A 14,144-nucleotide genomic window follows, 5' to 3' on the forward strand; every position below is an offset into this window, starting at 1 on the left:
TGTCCCAGATTTCAGTATGTTGTATCTGTGTTCTCATTCACCTCTAAAGACTGTTAAAATCTCCTCCTTGATGTCTTCTGTAACCCACTGTACATTCAGTAGCATATTTTTTAGTTTCTAGGTATTGGAGTAGATTTTATTTCTTTTTTATCATTGATTTCTAATTTCATTTCATTATGGTCTGATAGAATGCAGGGTATAATCTCTACTTTTCTTATATTTGCTAAGAGTTGCTTTGTGAAATAGTATATGGTCTATTTTAGAGAAGGATCCATGTACTGCTGAGAAGTATATTCTCTCATTGAAGATTGAAATATTCTATATATGTCAGTTAAGTCTAACTTGATTGTATTATTTGAGTTCTATAGTTTCTTTGTTCAGCTTTTGTTTGGAATGTCTATCTAGTAATGAAAGAGGTGTGTTAAAGTCACCCAAAATGTTGTGTTGTGGTCTATTTGACTCTTGAACTTGAGAAGGGTTTGTTTGATGAATGTAGCTGCTCCATTGTTTAGGGCATATATATTTATAATTGTTAAGTCTTGTTAGTGTATGGTTCCCTTGAGCAGTATGTAGTATCCTTCTTTATCATTTTTGATAGACTTTAGTTTGAAGTCTACTTTATTTCATATGAGGATAGAAACCCCTGCTTGCTTCTGCAGTCTGTGTGAGTTGTATGATTTTTCCAAACCCTTCAACTTCAGTCTGTGTATGTCTTTTTCTATGAGATGAGTTTCTTAGAGGCAGCATATTGTTGGGTCTTTTTTTAATCCAACCTTCTAGTCTGTGTCTTTTGATTGGTGAGTTTAGGCCATTAACATTCAGGGTTATTATTGAGACATGATTTGTATTCCCAGCCATTTTTGTTTATTTTTGGTATTTAACATGACTTGGATTTCTGTTCTAATTAGATTAGATATTCCTTTAGTGTGATCCTTCCCTGTGATTTTCATCATTGTTTTTTATTTCTTCTTCTTGGAATACTTTGCTGAGGATGTTCTGTAGTGCAGGCTTTCTAGTTGTAAATTCTTTAAACTTTTCTTTATCATGGAAGGTTTTTATTTCATCATCAAATATAAAACTTAGTTTTGCTGGATAGAAGATTCTTGTTTGGCATCTATTTTCTTCAGAGCTTGGTATATGTTGTTCCATGATCTCAGTGGCTTTGAGGGTCTGGGTTGGAAAATCTGCTGAGATAAGAATTGGTCTCTCCTTATATGTGATCTGATTCCTCTCTCTTGCAGCTTTTAAGATTCTGTCTTTATTATGTATGCTAGGCATTTTCATTATAATGTGTCTTTGTATAGATCTGTTGTAATTTTGTACATTTGGTGTTCTGTAAGCCTCTTGTATTTGGTTTTCCAATTCGTTCTTCATGCTTGGGAAATTTTCTGATATTATCTCATTGAAGAGGTTGTGCATTCCTTTGGTATGAAACGCTGTGCCTTCCTCTATCCCAATAACTCTTAGATTTGGTCTTTTGATGCTGTCTCATAATTCTTGGATGTTCTGTTCATGGTTTTTAACTTTATTCACTGTGTGATCAACTTTATATTCCAGATTGTAAACTTTGTCTTCATTATCTAACATTCTTTATTCCAAGTGATCTAGTCTGTTGGTTATGATCTAGTCTATTGGGTTTTTTATTTAATTTATTGCATCCTTCATTTCAAGAATTTATATTTTTTTTCTGGGTCTCTCTCTTTCTCTCGAATCTTTTGTTACCTGTATTTGCTCTCTTATCTCATGTTGGAGTGATCATTTTTTTGCTTGTTTTTGCTTGTTTAGGTCATTCTTTAATTCACAGATAATTTTATTTTTGTTTTTATTTATTATTATTATTATTATAGGGTCCTGGTTTGTTTGGGGCATTTTCCTCCCTTATTTTTTTCATGTTGTCTATATGTCTTCCTTTCTTGCAGTGTGGACCTGAGATATTACAGTTTCTTCTCTATATTCTTGTAGTATACGTACAGATTTTCTGTACCTCACCTTGATGTTGGGCTTCCAGACTCTGCTGGTGTCCCTAAGTGGATGCTACTACATCCTGGATCTGGGACCTGCCGTAAGTTGCAGTGGGTAGATAGGGGCCATTGGGCTTGACCTTCCACAGTAGTCTGCTGGTCAAAAGGGGCAGTCCTGCATCAAAAGCTAGGCTCTGGCAGTGTCTGCCCCACTGGGGAAGGGATGAACCTTGCCTACTGAGATCCTGGATTCCGAGTGGGCTGATGTGGGCTGGCTGGGCTGGATCTCGGCTCCTGCTCCATGGTAGTCTGCTGGTCAGAGGAGGCAGCACTGCACCAGAGGCTAGGCTCTGGTGGTCTCTGCCCCATGGGGGAGGAGTGGGCCAGGCATGCTGTGTACCTGGGCCCTGAAGAGGCTGTAATGGGTGGGTCTGGGCCACCGGGCTTGACCTCCCGTGGTAGTCTGCTGGTCAGAATGGGCCGTCTTGCAGCAAAGGCTAGGTTCTGGTAGTATCTGCCCTGCCAGGGAAGGGGTGGACCAGGCATGCTGTGTGTGCCTGGGCCCTACAAAGGTGGGTCAGAGTTCTATAATTTTCCTTACAGTGATCTTTAACTTCTTCTGTTAGGTTTATTTCTAGGTATTTTTTAAGGCACTGTGAATGGAATTGTTTTCCTGATTTCTCTCTCAGATTCATTACTGGGGTAAAGGAAAGTTATTGATATTTATTTTGTACCCTGCAACATTTTTTTTATATGCTGAGCTGGTATCCTGCTATTTTGTTGAATTGCTTATCACCTGTAAAGTCTTCTGGCAGAACTTTTAAGGTTTTTCTAAGTATATGATCATATCCCACAGTGGAAATATTGTGAATTCTTCCTTTCTTATTTGTATCCCTGTTCTCTTTTCTAATTACTCTGACTAAACTTTCAAAAACTATATTGAATAAAAGTGTTGAGAATGGACACCCTTGTCTTTGCCTAATATTAGTTTAAATGCTTTCAGTTTTTCCCTATTTACTATGATGTTAGCTTTGAGCTTGTCATATATAGTCTTTATTATGTTGAAGGAAGTTCATAATATATGCAATTTTTTCAGTGCTTTTATTATAAATGCATAATGAATTTTGTCAAAGGCTTTTGCTGCATGCATTGACTTAACCATATGATTTTTGTCCTTCATTCTATTTATATGGTGAATTACATGTATTGTTTGCATATATTGGACAATCCTTGCATGCATGAGATGAAACCAACTTGATCACAGTGTATAATACTTTGAATGTATATCCGATGTTGATTTGCTAATATTTTATTGAGAGTTTTGCACCTATGTTCATAAATGGTATTGTTCTGTGTTTTCTTTCTTGAAAGTGTCTTCACCCAATTTTGGTATCAGAGTGATACAACTTCACACAGTTTAAAAGTGTTCAACTTCATGGAATAATTTTAGGAGAACTGTCATCAGATCTTCTTTAAAGATCTTGTAAAATTCAGTTGTGAATCCATCAGTTCCTGGACTTTTCTTTATTAGAAAGCTTTATATTAATGCTTAAATCTCATTGCTTGTAATTTGTCTATTCAGGTTTTCTACCTCCTCATCATTCTGATTTGGTAGGTTGTATGTGTCTAGAAATTTGTCCATTTCTTCTAGATTTTCCAATTTACTGAAATATAAGTCTGCAAAATATTCTCTAATGATCTTCTAAATTTCAACTATATCTATTTTAATATCCCCATTTGCATCCCTAATATTATTAATTTGGGTCTTTTCACTTTTTTATTAGTTTGGCTAGAGATTTAATTTATGATTATTTTATTTAAAGAAACAATTATTTATTTCATTGACCCTTTGTAGTTTTCTTAGTTTCTATTTCATTAACTTGAGCTCTGGTCTTTATTACTTCTTTCCTTCTACTAACAATCAGATATAGTTACTGTCATATCAGAAAAAGCAGACTTGTAATTATCATTAGAAGAGACAAAGAAGGATATTATATATTGATAAAGGGAACAATCCAACAAGAACATGGAGTTGTAAATATTTGTGCTACAAATGTGAGGGCAGCACCCATTTTGACAAAATAAACATTACTAGACATATAGTGACTGATGGACTCCAATACAATAATAGGGGGATTTCAATACACTTATCTCACTAATAGGTCATCCAGAGAGAAAATCAACAAGGATACATCCTATTTAAACCTTATTATTGATCAATTAAACGTAACAGATATCTACTGAATATTTTATTCAGCAATACTAAATACACTTTCTCATCAGCCACGCACAGGAACTTTCTCCAAAGCTGATCATTTAGTAGGCCATAGAGCCAATCTTATCAAATACAAAAACAGTGAAATAATCTTGCATTTTTTCAGCTCATAATGAAATGAAATTAGAAATCAATAAGAAAAATTACAGAAACTACACAAATATGTGTAACTTGAATGAGATGCTTTTGAATGATGAATGGATCACTGAAGAAATTAAGGGGAAAATTTTTAAATACCTATAATCAAAGAAAGATAGAAGTACATCATACCAGATACAGTAAAAGCAATGCTTATTGGGAAGTTTATAGACTCAATTGTCTATGTTAAATAAAACAGATCTCAAATTACATAGTAATGTACCTTGAGGTCTTAGAAAAACAAGAACAAGTCAATCCTAAAACAGTTTACTTTTACAAAGAAGTTACTGCTATCTTATTGGAGACATGATGTGGAGGTAGGAGCTGGGGTGTATTTCCTATAAAATGAGGCATCCTGATCCTAACTATTAGTAAAATTCTGAATGTATCATTTTTCTACTGAACATTGCTCTTCCATAGAAATACATTGTTTTCCTTATATTCTTCATTAACCTTTCCACTCAAACCTCTGGCCAACCAGAAATGCCAGTTCCATACTTTAGGAAGAATACAAAATATTAGAGATTTCTCTCCTAACATTTTATCTCCTAATATTTAGGGAAATTGAAATCAAAAGCCTTATATAATGGTCAGCATCACTATTCAAAGATCTTGAAGCTTGGGATTCTCAATCCAGATTGCTTCATGGAATGGTTACCTTCAATTATGAGCATCTGTTTGTAGACAAACAAATCATTTTCTCTCCCACTAATAACAAGAAACAAGGAATATTTGAAAATATTTTTAGATGGGTATCTTAACAGCTCTTATGTTTTAATCTCTTTTTCAGGCCCTCCAGTTAATGTCACATGCAACATATTCATAAACAGCTTTGGCTCTATTGCAGAGACAACTATGGTAAGCACATTTTCTTTGTAACCAAATTTCACACTGGATTAATTTATCACATTAAGAGAAACATTTATGCTGTTATGTAAATTAAAACAATGTAATAAGATTTTAAAAGAGAAAATTAGAATAACTATAATCAACTACACATATAATGTTTCATTTACAAATGGTAATATTAGAGAATAAATGTAAATAATGTTTAATTTTCCCCATTCAACAATAAAATGTTAAACCTTAAATTAAAACTAAAATTTTACCATGTAAATTATTTCTTTTAAATGCTCTTTAATAGTCAGACATAAACATGATACTAAATACTCTGGTTCTTATTATGAACACTTACAAATTTCTTTATGCTATTATATTAAGTATTCTATTGGATTACTTTTTCAAATAAATATAGTATCTGGGGACTGGGGTTGTGGGTCAGCAGTAGAGCACTTGCGTAGTACATGTGAGGTGCTGGATTTAATTAGCACCACATGAAAATAAATAAATAAGATACAGGTATTGTGTCCAACTACAACTAAAAAAAATTTAAACATAGTATCTGCCTAAACATCATAAATACATAAAAAATCTACTTGTAAATTTATAAAAATTGTATTGTATTTCTTCATTTAACATTGCTATGTAATTGAGCACACTGTATATAATCATATTACTAAAGTAAAAAAAAAAATTACTGGCCAAATTTATTTTGCTGTAATTTTTTTAACATTGATTTAGACTAGCCAGGTTTCTTTTTCTTTTTTAGTTGCCAATGGACCTTTATTTTATTTATGATACATGGTGCTGAGAATCAAACCCAGTGCCTCACACATGCTAGGCAAGCACTCTGCCACTGAGCCACAACCCCAGCCCTATTTTGTTGTAATTTTATAGATTATAGATTCTATAATTTTCTCTAAACATTCATATTATTTCTCCTTTTCCCTGCAGCTTTTATTGTGCAATTTAACTAAAATAAAAGGCTGAAATAGATACATGAACCACTGAATATCTGTAAAATTATCTAGCTGCTAACTTTTTTTGAAATTATGCATGATGGCTCTTAAAATACTTACAATTATACTCTATTCATAAATTTATCAAGAATAATTTACATTAACTCTTAAAGTTGATTTTAACTAAAATATGATATGTAATTCTTACAGGTTTATTAGTTTCCAAAACCATTACTGGAGAATTATGACTCCTTTATGTATTTCAGAATAAATTGATAATGAGTTTTCTGAAGAAAAATAATCTAATGTAAAAACTATTGTATTTTGAGGATGAGTACATTTGCGTATGGAGGGGAAGTTTATCCATCTCAACAGGAAGAGACTTTTTATGTACCATTTTTCCCCAAATGCTTTTTTCTTTATTTATGCAGTATTTTCTTATTTAGCAGCATCTCTGTTTTATTTAAATTTTGTAATAAAAGTATTAGAGGAGGAGAACCAAACTTACATTTCTGGGCACTTAATAAAATTAAATTAGATACAGTAGATGAGTCAACATAAACATATGTGTATTAGTATAAACACAGGAAATACAAATAATTCACTTTTATACACACATTGTGGTTCTGTTACAATTCTATCATTAAAGTTGCATAATCCTCTTTGATGTATTCTGAAGGCTAGTTGAATATCTGGTTTATGTCCTGCATTTATACGTATTTAGTCTAAAGTATCCAAAGATGAAGGAACCACTTCTACCTAAATTCTACTTAGATTCACAAATTGAATTTCTATCTCTGTCAACTTTCTCATTTTAACTGCTTTTATACATGCTGTATAATACTAAACACTTGCAAATATGCTTCTCTATATTTCTCTTTTGCAACATTGCTTCTACAAAATACTTTCAGCAGCAATAGTTTGAAAGTTTTATAGCCTTGCACATCTTTATAAAGTAAAGGGAAGGGATTTGGGGGGAAAAATGAGGACTCATGATAGGTTACTGAACATTTCTGCATTTTATGAGATAATTCATCAGTCGACAACTAAAATGTTTATAACACTCCATAATACAACTGCACCGGCTAAAATTCTTAACTTTAATAATTTTATAAGACTTCCTTTATAGTATAATATTCTGGAGAAAGCTTGCAGAATTTTGTAAACATAAGCCATGGTAACTCTTGGGTGGTTTTATTTCCCTTCTCCAACATAGTAACCCTTTATATTCCCACATATTCCATCATCATGTGTGATCTCTGAAATTGTTTATCATACATCAATCTCCTCTTCACAATCCTCAGAATCAATGAATATTGACAAAGTACTCCAGAGGTTAAGTACAATAAATTAAGTATGCCCTCCTTGGTTCTTTTTTATTCTTCCATATTCCTAAATATGTGATTAATACTATTTCCACCAAAGTTTATAAATCTTTCACGTTATCAGCTAGAATAACTACAATATGGTATTCATCTACATTGGAATGTGAGAAAACTAGAACTTGTTAATATATTTCTATCAGAAGAATGGTATGGTATTTTTCTCCCATTTGGTTGATTTGATGCATTTTCTTCATAAAATCTGCCATCACAACGCTACAACTGAATTGTATCCCACTATTTCATTGATATATTTGTTTAAGTTCATTTTAAAGTTATCAATGTTTTTATTTAAGAGAAAGAGAATTTTTTAATATTTTTAGTTTTTTAGTTTACAGTGGACACAACACCTTTTATTTTATTTTTATGTGGTGCTGAAGATCGAACCCAGTGCCCAGCACATGCCAGGCGAGCATGCTACCGTTTGACCCACATCCCAAGCCCCAATGTTTTTTTATTTGTTCTAATTAGTTACACATGACAGTAGAATGCATTTTTGACACACAGTACACAAATGGAGCATACCTTCTCATTACTCTGGCTGTACATAGGGCTGAGTCACACCAGTAGTGTACTTATATATTACCTTATATACATATATGTATATAAGGTAATAATGTCCCATTGATTCTACTGTCCTTCCCATCCTCACAGCCCCACCCCTCCTCTCACTCTCCTCTGCACAATACAAAGTTCCTTCATTCTTCCTTACCTGTATGCCCCCACAATGGATCAGCATCTACTATCAGAGAAAACATTAGGCCTTTGTTTTTGGAGGACTGCCTTATTTCACTTGGCATGTTGTTCTCTAGTTCCATCCATTTACCTGCAAATGTTATAATTTCTTTCTTCTTTAAGGCTAATATTCCATTGGTATATATACCATATTTTCTGTATTTATTCATCTGTTGAAGGGTATCTAGGTTGGATCCATAGTTTAGCTACTGTAAATTGAGCTGCTATAAACATTGATATGGCTGCATCACTGTAGCATGCTGATTTAAGTCCTCTGGGTACAGACCAAGGAGTGGAATAGCTGAGTCAAGTGGTGGTTCCATTACAAGTTATCTGAGGAAACTCCACACTGTTTTCCATGGGGGTTGCACCAATTTTTAGTCCCACCAGCAATGTATGAGTGTATCATTTTATCCACATCCTCACCAACACTTATCATTGTTTGTATGAATAATAGCTGCCATTCTGACTAGAGTGAAATGAAATCGTAGAGTACTGCTTTGCATTTCTCTAATTGCTAGAGATGATGAACATTTTTCCTTATGTTTCTTGAATACCACATTTTTTTTATCCATTCATCTATTGAAGGGCATCTAGGTTGGTTCCACAGTCTAGCTATTGTGAATTGTGCTGCTATGAACATCGATGTGGCAGTATCCCTCTAGTACACTCTTTTAAGGTCTTCAGGGAATAGTCCGAGAAGGGCAATAGCTGGGTCAAATGGTAGTTCCATTCCCAGCTTTCCCAGGAATCTCCATACTGCTTTCCAAATTGGCCGCACCAATTTGCAGTCCCACCAGCAATGTACAAGTGTACCCTTTTCCCCACATCCTCGCCAGCACTTGTTGTTGTTTGACTTCATAATGGCTGCCAATCTTACTGGAGTGAGATGGTATCTTTGGGTGGTTTTGATTTGCATTTCTCTGACTGCTAGAGATGGTGAGCTATATTTCTTCTTCTGTGAAGTGTCTGCTCAGTTCATTAGCCCATTTACTGATGTGTTATTTGAAGTTCATTTTTAGGTTAATATGTGGTAAAAACATGTTTTTAAATGTGTGCACATTTCTCATGCTGAATATAGTTTATTTTTCTTCTTAGAATTCAAATACCCTAACTCAACTAGGGCAGTCCATTCAAATTGAGAGGATGGAATCTCAAATTGTCTATAACTTTATTCATGAATATCTTTGTGTCTAAGAATTCATATTTAAAATAAAACTAAATAATTATCCTAAAGTATGTCTTTGCTTAACAACACTATTAGTCATCTTCAAGGTCTTTTCTCATCAAATATTTTGAGTTTCTTCTGCTGACCTCTCTCCCAGTTTTTAAGTACAATTCTTATCTCATTTGAAATTATGATTTTAATATTTCTCTTCTGATTTTGTATTTCTTAAGCCATTTTTTAAAATTAATTAAATATTAACATATTTTGCATACTCTTATTGGACAATTTTTAAATTTTTGTATGCATATTTATTGTATAAGTTCAACTTTCTTTTTGTTAAACAATTCTGTCCTAATATTTATATGTTAATTATTTAATGTGTAAAACATTCCAAAGTTAGATTTATAATTCTTAAATTATTTTTATCAAAAATTTTACTACAAATATTATGGGAATTTGAAATCTCTGTTTTCCTCATATTTGAGACTTATGTCATTAGATAGAAACTCTTCAAATTGATTCCTGCAAATCTAGGTTGTGTTGTAGATAAAGATTTTATGTCAAGATGAAAATATTTATAAATTGGATTCTTTTATATTTTAACTTATATATATGCATGCAGTAATCTCACTGTGTATAGGTTGCAATATTTCAAAATGGATATATTGGTCTAACTATTTTCAGAAAAAAAATTGACTCCATCTCATGACACATTAGAAAGAGAACTACTCCTTTATGTGATTTCAATCAATATTTACCTATTGGGCAGTTACTTTTCACCAGAGTCCAGAAAATAACTCAATAATTACAAAAAAAAAAAACCCAGACACAATAAAATAAGTAAAATTTAAAATTCCAGATGTTTTGGTGTAATAGTTTTTCAGGTGGTTGTACACACAAATCCAAGGCAGAATTTAAGGACAGTATCTGAGGGTCCATTGTGATGTCAAAGTGTTGCTGATTTGTACAAGTTTTCAATTTTACACACAGATGATAGGTTCACATTGTAGTTGCTACAATGGACATACACAAGTATATGCTACTTCAAATCAGTGAGTCATTAAATTCTCCAGAGATATCTAAGCCAACATGGCATAAAAATTTGACAATGTATGTATACTTACGTTAATGGATATTTCAAACTACTCAAGATTCTCTTAAAATGTATTTTTTTATCAAACAAGTTTTAGGCATACAAATATGTATAAATACTAATATAAATAACACGAAAGCACCTATCACAATCATAAAAGCTTAAATATTACAAATAAACTGAAACTGTTGATTTCAGTCCAAAGTATGATTTCCTGACTTTCTCAAAAGAAGATTTTGAAAACAAGACATAAATTTCATTCTAAATGTATTAAAATATAAATTAAATAGCCATGCTGAATTATCCACATGTAATCTAGTTGTTTCTTTGGGGGAGGTGTTAAAATATGTTTTTTGAGATAACTCATGCTTATATACATAGACTAATTCATTTTCATTTCAGTTAAATATTCTGTAATATAATTATACATTTTATTTTGGCTGCACACTTAGTTGTTTCCAGTGTTTTTGTTACCACAAGAAAACTCTACATTGAAAATCACTACATGTAATAATACACACACACACACAAACACACACACACACACACACACACACACACACACACACATACACACACAGACACAGGGATTACTCGGTTATTACTAAGTTTCTCTCCAAAGTGGTCATTGTATTTTAAACATCTATTAGTAATTTTAGAGGTTTCCCTGTCCTTCAACATTTAGAACTTATCCAACTTTAAATATTAACTTAATACAATTGTTATAAAATTTGGATTTAATTCCTGCTTATCATGTATTTCTTGCATATATTTTACATTTTTTCATCTTCTTCTATACATTTAAATAAAACTGCAACATATTAGCTATATTTTCTTCAATACTGATAAATAAGAACATGATCATTTTCACATTGCTTTAATATGCTCTCTTTTTATGCCTAAGGCTTTTCCTTCATTTAGTAATACCACTGAGCAAAAATAACATGTTAAGTTCTACCTTTCAGTATTTATATGCCTTATGTCTTTTTCTTATCTTGCTGTTTTAACCAAAACAATGTTAAATGAAATTTGTTTCTGGCTGTACAAAGATTTATTTTAATATTTCCAAAACAAATAAGACGTTGGCTTGAGTTTGGAGTATAAATTCTTTATCTAGTTAAAAGTCTCCACTAACAAACCATCTTTCATCACATAACCATTACAGATTTTATATTAATTTTTTTCAAAAATGTGGGCACAAACCTTATGCAAAGATTTTTAAAAAATTGTGCCACTATTACTTAAAAATCACTTATTACTAAACTGTGATTTTTGCAAGATTAGAATTCATGGAATACTCATGAATATACATTAATGCCATAGCAAAAATTATGTGGTGAAATACAAGACACTTTCTGAATAATATTGAAAACATTTAACACAAAATAAACAAAAGGCATTGTGTTTTTATCCATGAACATAATATATCAATTTATTTGTCTTTTTCTGTTATGCTCATCTATATTTTTAAAGGTTGCCATGTATTGTGTTAAGTTTATTCCTGTTTTTTTTTATTGATTTTATTTTGTAAATACACTACAGCAGAATTCATTACAATTCTTATTACACATACAGAGCACAATTTTTCATATCTCTGTTTGTAAATAAAGTATGTTCACACCAATTCGTGTCTTCATACATGTACTTTGGATAGTGATGTCTATCACATTCCACCATCCTTGCTAATCCCCTGCCCCCTCCCTTTCCCTCCCACCCCTCTGCCCTATCTAGAGTTCATCTATTCCTCCCATGCTCCGCTTCCCTACCCCATTATGGATCAGTCACCTTATATCACAGGAAACAATTGGCGTTTGTTTTTTGGGTATTGGCTAACTTCACTTAGCATTATCTTCTCTAACTCCATCCATTTACCTGCAAATGCCATGATTTTACTCTCTTTTATTGCTGAGTAATATTCCATTGTGATATATGCCACATTTTTTTAATCTATTCATCTACTGAGGGGCATCTAGGTTGGTAAGTTTATTCCTATTTATGAATGTTTGTAAAGCTTGCTTTAAAATCTTTACAATATATTTTCCTTTTTAGGATAGTTTAGATCTAAAGAACATTTGCAAAGGTACTACAGAAAAACACACATCACCCCATACTCTGTTCTATACATTAGTACAATACATTTGTTAACACTAATGAAAAAATATTGATATATTATAATTAATTGAAAGTCCATATATATTTAGGATCTCCTTTGTTTTACTTATGTCATTTTTTCATCCCAGGAGCCTATTCAGGTTAAGTTGTCATATCTACTTAGGATTCTTTAGTTAGTAAAAGATTTTTACATAATCCTGTTTTTTGGCTTTATTTTTGTTTTTGATGACTTTGTTTTGGCCAATGACCAAATATGTTCTATACTGTCTCTCAGTCAGGTTTATCTGATGTTTTTTCTAGGACTAGAATGAGATTATGAAATTTTGAAAGAAAGATCATACAAGTAAAGTGCTACTTCATTATTTCACATTAAGAATTATGATTGCTGTATGTATATAGGTGACTCTATGACCAGTGTGATTCTGCAATCTGTACAATCAGAAAAATGAGAAATTATACCCCAATTGTTTCAAATGTATGAATTGCCAAGATCATTGTATTGTCATGTATAGCTAATAAAAATAAAATAAAATATTTTTTTTAAAAAAAGAAGAAATCATAACTTAATTGCTCCATGGATGGGACCATTCTCCACAAAATATCCTGGTGGGAGACTAGAACCCTCCAGAGTAAACAGAGAAAGAAAATTATGATCATCTTAACATACTAAGTAAAAAAAAGCCTCATGTACAACTTTATCATGTATAACATAAATATGAGCTTAAATTTGCAAAACAACAAAATTCTCCCCTGTCCCATAATCAAACCCAACTAAAGGAGAGCTTTCAACAACATAGAACTGTGACAGGAAGAAGAAATTGCAGGACCAAAGAGTAGCTTGATTCAGAACGATCACACTTCCCACATAGCTCATCCTTTAAGAATGACACCTCTTGATTGGGTTGTTTGTTTTCTTATTGTCTAATTTTTTGAGTTCTTTGTATACTCTGGATATTAGGGCTCTATCTGAAGTGTAAGGAGTAAAAATTTGTTCCCAGGATGTAGGCTCCCTATTTACCTCTCTTATTGTTTCTCTTGCTGAGAAAAAACTTTTCAGTTTAAGAAAGTCCCATTTGTTGATTCTTGTTATTAACTCTTGTGCTATGGGTGTCCTATTAAGGAATTTTGAGCCCGACCCCACAATCTGTAGATCGGAGCCTACTTTTCATGAACAAACACTTCACAGAGGAGGACATACAATCAATCAACAAGTACATGAAAAAATGCTCACCATCTCTAGCAGTCAAGGAAATGCAAATCAAAACCACCCTAAGATACCACCTCACCCCAGTAAGATTGGCAGCCATTATGAAGTCAAACAACAATGAGTGCTGGCGAGGATGTGGGGAAAAGGGTACTCTTGTACACTGCTGGTGGGACTGCAAACGGGTGCGGCCAATTTGGAAAGCAGTATGGAGATTCCTGGGAAAGCTGGGAAAGGAATCACCATTTGACCCAGCTATTGCCCTTCTCGGACTATT

The 14,144-nt window shown here is 32.7% G+C and overlaps 1 protein-coding gene across 2 annotated transcripts in view; it reads left to right on the plus strand.

The window, feature by feature from the left end:
* The window catches only part of GLRA3 (glycine receptor alpha 3), a gene marked incomplete at both ends in the record, with an annotated part of 168,968 nt that overhangs the window by 61,540 nt on the left and 93,284 nt on the right, over positions 1-14,144 (plus strand). For both annotated transcript variants that reach the window (XM_081269727.1, XM_081269726.1), the window contains one exon: positions 5,165-5,232. In XM_081269727.1, the coding sequence (XP_081125853.1) occupies positions 5,165-5,232 (68 nt within the window). The remainder of the gene's footprint in view (positions 1-5,164; positions 5,233-14,144) is intronic.

The sequence above is a fragment of the Spermophilus citellus genome (genome assembly GCF_964194105.1).
Source record: "Spermophilus citellus genome assembly, chromosome: 16".
Taxonomy (NCBI): domain Eukaryota; kingdom Metazoa; phylum Chordata; class Mammalia; order Rodentia; family Sciuridae; genus Spermophilus; species Spermophilus citellus.